Here is an 11,882-nt window from a genome sequence, read left to right as displayed (position 1 = left end):
TTCTCATGGGTGTCTTTTTGTTACCGTTTGTCCCCATCCTATGAAAATCTCTCCTCTTTTAGAATCCCTTGTTTGTCAACCCTGAAGTTCCTGCTGGATTCCCAGCACCCATTTTTCACAGCTCTGACACCTGTCCATTGAGAATGATTTCCATGAGCCCATCATAGAGGGACTGACGTTCTCTTTCAGTGACAAGAAAAGGCTTGCCTTTAAAAGAAGAGGAAAAGTCAAAAGTCATCAAAACAATGTTAATATCCTGTGTGAAATGTTGCAGTCACAATGCTTTGTGGTTTGAGTCCCTTGATCATGTGCCCCGAGGGAAGTCAGGCGGTGGTGGCGGTGGTGGTGGCCTTGGATGACGAGACGCTCAGGGGTGTCTTCAGCTCACCTTACACTTGGGCTTCTCAGGGAGGAGGGGCTGGAGCCCTGGCCCACCGTGAGCACCATGATCCTCAGGCTACTCCTGGCTCTCAACTTCTTCCCCTCAATTCAAGTCACAGGTAAACCATTTTGATTTCTTTCCTCCTCCAATTTTTTCTTTTGAGCTATTAGGTTCATTTTAAGTTTCAAAAAACTTGTGAAATTTGGACATTTGAAGTGTAGTTTTTGCTACAGAGCAGCAACCTGTTATTTAGAAACTCACTGATTCTCAGGCTACAGCCAACAAGATATTTTAATGAACATTCTTTGGAATTAAATGAGATTTATTTAGCTGTTAGCTGCTAGTGTCCCAAGAGTTTTTAGATTATGTATATACATATATATTTTTAAATTTAAGAAAGTTGCAGTAGGCAGCTTGGTTCTGAAAGATCCATTGCTTGCTAGCTGAACTTAGACTAGTAGTTAAACTTTCCAAGCCTCAGTTTCCTTATCTGTAAAATGGGGATAATAACCTCATCTCAAGGTTTTTGTGAAGGTAAAAATGAAATAATCCACGTAAAATGTTCAGCACAGTCAGTGCTTGGTTAGCAAGATAAACGTTGGTTGTAATTACCATGGGTACCCAAATTGTGAATGAGTGCCAAAATGAATTCTGGAGTTGTCACAGAAGCTAGTACAATATAGATAATAAATCAGCTTTCTTTTACAGTTGGCTGAAATCTGTTTTTCCAGGTTGAAATCCTGTTTCCAATGATGATGAGGATGAGGATGAAACACTTGAATCTATTACAGTTAACTCCATTTCGGATGAAGAGATGGGGATAGAAATGTTAATTTGGCTAAAGATATACTTGTCCTAGCTTGGAACCGAGGACTGAATCACCTTAGTCTAACTCTAGAACATGTGTTCTTATGCTATTCCACCTAATATGATGTGGTTTATAATTTCATAGCTCTCAGTTATGTCCAGGGTTAACTCACCTTCAGAAAATCACAATTCCAAACAGAAAGAGCTTGTTGCTTTGGTGGTGGTGGTGATAAGGTATTTGTTCAACTTGTTCTCAGAGTTAGAAAAGGGAACCACTTGGCTCAAAAATTGGATTGATAGGGTTTAATAGGCATATTTAATTAAGGAGAGTTATATTTTTCCCTTGAAGATGCATTGAAAAGCCAGTATCTCCAATTTTCTTTCTCACTTATGTTGGTAGTGCGGGGACTCAATTACTGTTCTTAAACATCATGTGCACGAGCTCCAAAGGGTATAATTACCCAACGTGCACGAGTACAATAGTTACCTGTCTACCCATCCATTTTGTTGTCTGATGTGCCACAGAGCACATTTACAAATTGTGTGTTTTTACAAAATGTGTTGGTAGAATAAAGGACATGAACTGGTGACGAGACAGGTTATGCTCCAGCATCTGGTACCCAGCACGGGGAGCTACCAAATATATTTAAAAAGAATCTTCAACATTGATTTAAAAAAGCCTTTAAACTTTATTTGTAGGGGACCTCTAGAATTTATTTTTTAAGAATATTTAAAACTTCTTAATTTATTAGGCAGTATAGCATAGGCAGAAAGGAGAGAGAAGCCTCACTCTGACAGAAAATGATTTAAAGTTGGTAATTGTCCACACAGCCCTTTCCTGGCGTGTTTTGTGGCCAGCCGTCCATCATCAATTCATTCACTCTCCTCTGAAGATACTTTTTATAAGACTCACAGCTCTCTATTTTCCCTTTAGAACACTTATTAAAAGGGGGCTGGTTGAAGGAGCAGTGAAGAGTTCACACACGTGGAAACTGTGCTTTCGACTTTGAGATACGTCTACTCTTCAAACGCCAACTCACCCTCATAAAAACTTTTAAGATTTTACGCCTCTTCCAGTAAGAAAACTAATGAGGAAAAAAACAACTCCAACATACAAACATGTCTGATCCATCCTCATCAGTGGTGCAAAACCTTCCACGTGCCTTGTCTTTCTCTGTATTTACTGTCCATGAGGGAGTTCTAGATAAGGAAATTCTCTGGTCGAAGTGTAATTGTCCTCCCTAGGGTTGTGAGAGACTACTGCTGTGTCTGTGTTGGGCTATGTGCGTGTGTATTTGTGTGTGTGTGTGTATTTGTGTGTATGTGTGTATTTGTGTGTGTGTGTGTGTGTGTACGAAGAACAGTTTTTTCTCTTCACTAATTTAATAAATTTAACTCATTGGCTCACAGCACAGCTTAAAATATTTATTCTGTGAAGGTTTAACCTGATTCTTCATGATTTTGATAACACTATAGAAAGATCTTTATGGCTAAATTAAAGAAATCTGATTTAGGAAGCATGCGGAAATATGAACTTACACCATTCCTTTACTAATGCTATATGCTTTCTCCTGGATTTGGACAATTGTGCAATTGAGGTCCACAATAGGGGACTTTTTTGGACTTTGGAATAGGAGTCCAGCTTAGAGCTGCAGGCCCTTGAAAGGGAAACAAACTGTGTCTGATGATAGAAGGTGTGCATATAATACATGGCATTGTTCTTAGATTTTTCAGCCAATACTGGTAATTTTTCAGCAAGCTAATCATCCAGTATGAAGACAAAAATCAGGACAACACCATGTGTTTTTTCCACGAGAGCACTTCTTTTCATTTCTTCCCAAACCTTAGCAAATAAATTGTCAACAATGGCCAATTTGAAGGCTATCGATTTCTCCAAGGCTGCTGCATTTCCCCAGCACTTCTTTTTCTGAGAGAGGCGTAGAAGGCAGGACAATGATGGGTATGTAATACAAAATCATCAGCAAAGCAAAGTAATTAAAGACTTTATTTTTAGTTTGGCAAATGACCTCTCTTTTTGGCCAGTGGGCGAGGGCTGCAGAGGCTTGGTCACCAGCCCAGGGGAGGCTGTTCTCGGGCCCCCTTTCATGCCTGTCACTTAGCCTTGAGTGATTCCTTCAGGGACTCAGAGGCCATGAGATACCAAGAGGCTTTTGGTTACCTTACCATCCCCCTGAGAACATGTGATTTACCTCTTTCAGGAAAGCGTTGCTCGGAGGCTGGGCTTGGGCAAGTAAGGTAAAAAGATGGACATAGAAAACGCAGTGTAATCAGCAGATCACTGTAAATGCATGGCACCCAATATACAAGTAGCCAGTTTTTCTGACTGTTAAAAAATTGACTGGGTGTTTTGTCATTTCCAGTAGGCTTGATGGGTATTTCAAAAGTGTACTCATTGCTTAAGAATTTGTTTTACTCTACTATCATACCCTAAGATACTACTTTTTTTTTTTCCCTAAGGCAACCATCCACCATCCAGAAAGGACTTTTACAGCAAGGAATGTAAAATTAATACCAATTTACCAATACCAGGAAATAGAATGAGTCATTTTCCCAGACAGATTAGAAATAGAAATGAATCTGAGATCACAACTCTGAAGCTCTCACATTCAAACTTTTACAGTGGGGTGGGGAGGGGATCTCACTACCTCTCCTTTAAACATAAGCCATCCCCCTTTTAAATATCCTTATTCTATTTTCACAAGTGTTAAAATGCCGCATGATGACCATTCAGCTTTTATCACGTGTGGATAACTTCCTCCAAGTATTTCCTGCATGCAGTGTGCTGACATTTACAAAATGAAAATTTTTATGCCACCAACATCCCAGAAGAAAATTCCGTTTGTGGTTTATCGTCTCTAAAACAATAGCTCTTTATTAACTGATATAGGCATCGATAAGGCTACACAATTCACTGCAGACTTTCTTGTCTAAAAATTAGAGGGCAGGCGCTCCTTCAAAGCACAGTTATTTCACAGCAGGTCATTGAAAAGGATAAAGTCTTCCTTTTCCCCTTTTCATCTTGGTTAAAATTTTGTTTGCCTTTTTTTGTCAAGAAATTTATCATTTATGGAACTTCATAGAGGCTGGAACTTTTCTTCTCAGTTGATAGTTTAGTTGAACTTGAGAAAAAAAAAAACATCTGGGTGGCTTTGTGACAGACTGAAGGGGTCCTTGGTTTTCTAAGATGTGTTCAGGAATCGATGTCTCTTTTATGGTAATTTCTTTGATGCTTTTTGGTCAATGACATGGTGTTGTCATCAAAAAAATGTACCCAGAGCTTTCGGTCTGAGAATCATTGCATGAGAATTGGTCCCTGAAGCTGGAGGAAAGGTAACCCAGGCCCCATGGAAAGTGGGTGTCTAATTTTTTGCTTGTTATTCTCATTTTGATGACTCTGTCACTGGAAGAGAGGTGTGTTGGATGGGTTCAAGGACTATTCAGCTGCTTGTTAGACAATGTGAAAAGGGAGTTTAGACTTCTTGGGCCTTAGGATTTCAGTGCTAATTTCATAGGCATCTTAATGTAGTCCGTGTGTGACCACGCAGGTTATGTGAGTTTATGTTTTCTTTGCTGGAAGAGAACTGCATGGTGGTGAATTTCTTACCTAACTTTGAGCTGTAACTTTATCTCTGCATCACCATTACCATCATCTTTTTCATTTGTCATCATCTTCTTTATCTTGGGGACTCTGGCTGCCAAGGCAACCAGGTTAATAGTTTCTGATGATGTCATGAGTGTCACCCACTTGGCGTTCACTCTGACCTCTAATCTAATTGTGAGCCCCTTTCTGCAATATCAGTCACCTTGTAGGCTCACAATCCACACGTAGTATATTGATTATAACAGTAACTCCTAGTCATTTCCCACTCATTCACATGGAGCTGAACTATTGACATGTCTTACATTTTAACAGTGATGTAGATTCCCCTTTTAATAACTTGGGGGGGGCAATCTTTTTTAACTTAAGAAGGTAGAGGGTTGTGCTTTTCAGTGCTTAGGGATACTTGGCCCAAGAAGTGTCAGAACATCACTAAGGCTGTATCTTCAACTTCCATGTGACCTGATGACTTTCTTTGAAATGGGACACTACTAATAATAGATGCATGTAATTTAAGACCTGATTCAGGAATGTTGAGTCCAGGAGGGGATCATTTCTGATTCACAGACTCTGTTCCACAGAAGCTGGGTAAGAATAGGCACATAGGAGGAGAGGACTGTTTCCTCCCAACATGAGGCTCCTGGGGGAATGAGAACAGGGGTTAGTAAGTTACTGTTCTCTAAAGTACTGGACTCCAGTTCTCCAAAATGCCTGCTCCTTCTTATGTTTTGGTAAGACAGGCCTTCATTCCTGTGCTCATTCAATGGGTATTTATTATCATCTTCCATGTGCTCTTTTAGATTCTGTGACTGATACAAAAACCTAGTCTGAGCTTCAATGCAGTAAAAATGAGAATTGTGAAATCTTTCCAGAATTTTTTTTTCTTTCAACTTAGTGTCACTGTGAATGGTTCCCTATTCACACTATGTATTTTATGGAAAACAATGATAAGTTGAAGTAGCCATAGAACTGTGGAATCCAACCACAGGCATGTAGAGATGGGTGGGAACCTAGACATCTCTCAATTTATAGAAAGGAAATTTTGTTGATGGTTCCTAGAAGATGCTAAAGAAAGATGACTTTGCAATGTTTCCTGACCTTTTTGGATGCTTTTAGGCTGGGCGCATTTTAATTATCCAATCTATCTCTTTTCATACTTAATGTAAGATCCTTAACCCCAATATTGCAGCCTTCTTCCCTGTCTCACAGACCTGTACTCCGTGTTTGTGACCTTTCTGATGCTGTGTCCCTCTTGGAATTCCCTCCCCCTTTCCATGTATCCAAATCCCACTTGTCTTTCACTTTATGTCTTTAGTGCAAGATCCATCTCGCTGAGGAAGCTCTCCCCAGGGATTCAGCCTTTATTATGGTCTTGTCAGAGGAATCCCCATGGGAATGTAACACAATCTAACAAATGTTTATGAAACCTCTGTTATATTTTAGTCTCTATTGAGATCTGAAGGAATATAAATAGAGGAAAATAGAAAGAGTTAATTAGCACACAAGAACTGCTTGTGTAATTAATCAAGTTCTCTTAGGGACTTCAGATCTAGTTGAGAAGACTGTATATGACAGGATATAACAGCTGGAAACAGATAAATAACACTTGGCAGTCCCCTACCTCATCACAAGATAATCGTAGTAATTACTTCGATGCCTTAATGGCTTTGCATAAATTATTGTAATCTTGACTGTCCCCTACTCCTCTCACCTGAAGAAATCTTCTCTGTGACCCTAAATGGCAAAGTGAGGGACTTTATTCCTCATCAGGGTTCCTAAAATTGTTATTGTGTTGATGCATCTGTTTTTTTCCCCCAGACTGTGAGCTCATTGCAGGCAGAATCATGTTGTATCCATTCTTATTACCTTAGTACCATGTCCAGTGCTGGAAGCCTTGTAGGTGTTGAGAAAATATTTGTTGAAGAAGGAAATAAATGAATTAGGACCAAAATAAGAAAGCATAAAGTAAATACTTTAATAAGATTAATAGGAAATAGTAAGCTTGAAGGGAGAGCTGGGAATTGAACCGGACTTTAGAACTGGATGGGATTTGAATGCATGATGTTTTTAATAATAATTCCTAGCTACTATTTATTTTGTACTTATAATGTGTCAGATACTGTTCTAGCTAGCTTTCTCTATATTGAATCATGTATTTTTTCCCTACACCCTTTGAAGTAGTTGCTATGATTATCTTGTCTATAAGATGGGAAAACTGAGATACAGAGCAGGTAGAACAACGTGCCTGTGGTCACACAGCTAGTAAGTGAGTAAATCCAGACACTCTTGCTCCAGGGTTCATGTTCTTACCATTACCATGTTGCCTCAGGAAGGAGAAAAAACACAAATAAATTAAACCAGAAGCATCATTCCATGTTTTTGGAAAAGATTGCCACTCTGAATGCATAGAGGCTAGGAGAGATAGGGTGAGGTCAGGTCAAACAAAAGATTAAATACTGATAACAGAAGTTCAAGTTTCACTTGCAAGACCTTGTGAAGCAGCTGAAAGTTTTTGGAAGCAGGATGGTTTACAGTGTATGGAGACTAATGACCAGGAGACCGTGTTACAACACTGTTACTTTGTCAGGAAAAGGGTAATAGGATTTGGGTGGCAAAGGTGGGAAAAGAGAGAAGTGACTATTCTGAGAGATGTTTTGAAAGTAGAAATTTCAGGACTTAGTGCCTGGTTTGTGAAAGAGAGGGAGGGACAAAGAATGATGGCAAGATTTTTGACTTAAGAGGAATGGTGGCATCTCCACCTAAGATCAAGATGTTGCTGTGCAACTGATTTTTGGAGGAAAATAGTGTTTAATTTTAGACATACTGAGTATGAAGTTGGGATGTCATAAAAATGTCCATTGCAAAGCTGAATATGGGAATTGGGCAAGAAGAAAACATTTAGGAATCCTCTACTTTGGAATGAAGTTGACGCCAAAGAAATGGATGGCTGGTAGAAAGGAGAGGGTATAACTGGAGAAAAGCAGAGAATTGAACTTCATCTGAAAAACATCCCTGATTAGGAGTCAGCTGAAGAGGATGATGAGCTAGTGAAGGAGACAGAGGATATGTTTGGAGAGGTAAGAGGGGAATGAGGTTCATGGAATATTCCTAGAGCTGAAAGAGGAAAGAATTTCAAAAAGATACAGTGGTCAATATGATATCACTTATGTGTGGAATCTAAAAATAAAATAAAAAAATAAGGACACAAATGAACTACTTATTATTAATAACTTAGATGATTGACTTCTTGAATATGTGTAAGCACATTTGACTGTCCTTTATGATTGGATTACTGCATTCTGTTAATTCTTATTTTGTGGTTGGCTTTATTCCATTGATAACTATGTAAGTTTAAAAAGCTAAAGCTCTAATCTATTCATAGAAACAATGATAAGTACACATATGTAAACTAAAAAGAAAGTGCAGTATATTGTATATATATATTTACATGTGATATAATGTATATGAGCAGTCAAACTGTAATATTTCTACCTAATAAAACTGAAAAAGGGAAAAAATTATAGATTGACTGTCTAATCCTTAAGGTGATGGTATTTGGAGCTGGGGCCTTAAGAGGTAGTTTGGTTTAGATGAGGTCATGAGGGTGGGGCCCCCATAATAGGATTAGTGCCCTTAGAAGAAGAAGAGACTATTTCTCCTCATGTGATGACACAGCAAGAAGGCAGCCATCTGCAAGCAGAGAAGAGAGCCCCACTAGACACCAAAGCCACCAGCAACTTGATCTTGGACTTCCTAGCCTCCAGAACAGTGAGAGAGAGAGAGAGAGGAAAAACAACAACAACAACAAAACAAACAAACAAACAAAAAAAAACAGTGGTTAATAGCATTGATTATATAAAGGAAGGAGAAGTGAGTAATGGCTTGGGAAGGCCATTGGTTTTGGCTAAAAGGAGGCCATTTGGGGCTTCTGAGTTTAGGCAGAGTGATGGGAAAGAAGAGAGCACTTCAAAGGGTTAAGAAAAGGTGAAGGGGGACAAAATCAAGACAGTGAAAAGGAGAAGAAATTGCTAGATAAGGTGAAGACAATCAGGAAATTTTCCACCTATAATATTTACCATGGTATTTTGTACATAGTTGGTATGTAATAAATGTTTGCAAACTGAGTGACTTAATTATGTTTGACATGTGGAAGGAGCCAAATGTTAGTCTTGAGTGTGTGTATGTGTATGTGTGTGCTGCATGGGTGGAGGGGAGAGAGGGGGCTACTAGGAAAGAAAAGAGGAAGAGGGAAAGTTAAAAAAGAGAATTGGAGGCAGCTTTCTTGAGGATATGGAGATTTGGGACATGGAGGATAGGAGTGTTAGAGAGAGGAAGACAAATCTCTAAGAAGAATGGGAGGAAGGGAAGAGATTTATAGGGGTAGAGATATGTTAGGATGAAGCTAGGGTTGGTGAATGATTCATACTGGCAAACCTGATGTTAAAAGCTTTTGTGAAATGTGTATTTATATTTTATTTCTCAAGGCAGGTCATGATATTAAACCTCTGTCAACAAGCTGACCGGGATAATACATACCTTGACTTTGGAGATTTAGCCTGTTTGAGCTGTAAAGTTGCTTGAGTCTTCAAAAGTGCACAATATGGCTGGGCTTGGCCTCAGCTCATGGCCGAGATAATGGGGTCACAAGGTTCCTATTAAGACTGCCCAGCAAGTTGCCAGTCAGGGAAGTTAATCTTAGCATCTTTCTGTGTTGTTTGGAGGAAAGACATGGTGGCTTGCCCTTGGCTTTGGGGAGGCCATCTCTGTTATTCTTTCTCCCTTTCTTTTTCCAAACTCAAAAGCTAAAGCCACTGATTTGTCAAGGTAGGGGATGTGATTAAGAGTTTAATCTGTTACACTGTGACTTAACTTTCTAGGCCTTCATTTCCTCATCTGCTATATGAGGGGGTTGGACTAGAAGATATCTCAGGTCTATTTCTGGCTTAAAAATGCTTCTTAAGTGGAATAAAAAGCTCTAGCTTTTATCAGCTCTAGCAAGGCACCCCTTTGTGGATGCTCTTACGATCTGATAGAGAAAATACAAGAATTGCAACCAGCCATCTTGGAAATTGCTTGGAGAGATTGTGAACCTGATCTTAGATGCTAGTATGCTTAGAAATGGCAGTAAGGCTTTGGGGGACAATATTGATTTTGCTCTCCCCTATCTTTCTATGTAATATTAGGGTTCAACACAGTAATTATTTTCAGACTTCTAGGCCATGGCACTTACCTAGAAGATTCTCAGTGTACCAAGGTGGCTCTGAGCAGACTTCTCACAGGTGTAAAAATTAGGAAGAATGAAACAGACAGGAAATTGTATTGTCATCTTCTTTACAGAGTTGTTTTGAATGAGGGCTTAGAATGATGATGGCTCAGGAGGAAAATATAGTTCCCAAATATGGTTACTGGATTAAAATATGTATTTAGAACAATGTATCAATATAGGATGTCCCTTGCTACCTGTGGGATTTCTTTCTGTTAACTGAATTACTGCCATAATATTTATGTAGAAAGCTGTAAAGCCCCAGTTACCTACTCTCTGAACTATAGGCAACATTTCAGGGTAATAAAATTTGATTTTTGGATCAGATTTGACGGCTTTTGGCATAGGTACCTCTCTCATAGAACTCAAGGGGCTCTGCCATGTTGTCCTCTTAGATGGTCCTCCCAGCATTAGTTGCTGAGAGGACACTGCAGATGTTTGAATGGTAGAGACTGGGTCACATCACACCCAAGTTTGTGTTTGTGTTTGGGAAGATTCGGTCCTAGAGTGTTCACACCCTGCATAGCTGGGTGTTGTCTCTGAGTGATAGGGACGGATTACAGTACAGGCAGCAGTTTTTTTTTTTAATTCAATCAAGTTTATTAATAACTATCATCCTAATACAGATGACATCCCAATGTACTCCTGCATTCTTGAGCCCCAGTCTGACTCATCAAACTCCCAGACCTCTCCTCCAGGACGCCTTGCTGCCCCTCAAGCCCAACACATCTAACCCCCAGCAGCGTTTCTCCTAAACAGATCTCCTCTCTTCACTTAGCCAACTTGGTCGACGGGCCCTCCCCCATCCATAAACTCCACGTCATTTCTGGTTCCTGTTCGCCGTCACCAAGCGTAACCCAGCACTGACACCTTGTCCACCCCTTGTCCACCCCTTCTCTCCCAGCGGCTACCTCCACAGCTCGAGCCCTGGAAGCTCACGTCGATGGTATCACTCAGCCTCCCGACCGGCTTCAGCCCTGTCCTCACTGCAAGCCAACATGCCCTGCACTGCTGCGCTGACCTTCAAGTGACACTTCCCACCCCATCCTCACCTCAGATGTTTTCATCATCTCCCATTGCCTTTCTAGTAAAATCCTTGTGTCTTTTCTTGGCGTTAAAGGCTCTCCATGATTGGTATCAGCCATCTTCACCTACTGCCCCCTGAGTGTCCCCCCCCCCCCATGAAAATAGAATGCTCTGCTTGTCCCCCATAAACCCTTACACTAAAGGTCACTTCCTTCACTTTAGCCTGTCTAAATCTGCCCCATACTTCATGGTCCAGCTAGAGACCACTCTGCACAAAAGCCTCCAGAACCATCTTGTCTGGAAACAAGGGCTCTTCTGTGTGCCCGTCAGTGACCCTCTGTAGCGCTCACACTCCATACGTGGCTTTGGAGTGTAGCTAATTGTGAACCTGCCTTAGGGTTTCTCCTAGAAGGAAGTGGCTGTATCCTTTACATCTTCCCACCTCCCAGGCACCTAGTACTTTAGGTCCCATTATTTCTTCACTGAATGATTGACTTTGTAGAGGCAGAAGTCAAAATACCAAAGAACAATTTTCTGACACATCAAAATTTCTTTTCAGAGGGTTTTCATTGATCGTATTGATAATTTTTCTCTCTCAAGAATTAATGCCTTAAGTCTAGGTGCTTGGATGGGACTTTTTGCTACTGAACTATCTGACCTCTGAGTTACTTTCTGACAGTTGCCTGGAGCACAACAAGTTTTTAAAAGGCTAAGGACAATTGTTGTCTACACTACAGTGTCTGCCTGCGTAGAAACACAGGGCAAGGTTACAGGTGGCGCTGGGA

The 11,882-nt window shown here is 40.3% G+C and overlaps 1 protein-coding gene across 1 annotated transcript in view; it reads left to right on the top strand.

The window, feature by feature from the left end:
• Positions 1-281: 281 nt before the first annotated feature.
• CD28 (CD28 molecule) overlaps positions 282-11,882 on the top strand; it is a 33,524-nt gene continuing 21,923 nt past the window's right edge. The window contains exon 1 of the mRNA XM_010991751.3: positions 282-500. Within this exon, the coding sequence (XP_010990053.1) occupies positions 356-500 (145 nt within the window). The 5' untranslated portion in view covers positions 282-355. The remainder of the gene's footprint in view (positions 501-11,882) is intronic.

This window comes from Camelus dromedarius, chromosome 4 (assembly GCF_036321535.1).
Source record: "Camelus dromedarius isolate mCamDro1 chromosome 4, mCamDro1.pat, whole genome shotgun sequence".
Taxonomy (NCBI): domain Eukaryota; kingdom Metazoa; phylum Chordata; class Mammalia; order Artiodactyla; family Camelidae; genus Camelus; species Camelus dromedarius.
The sequence above is the reverse complement of the archived record's forward strand: the minus strand, read 5'-3'. Positions and strand labels throughout refer to the sequence as shown.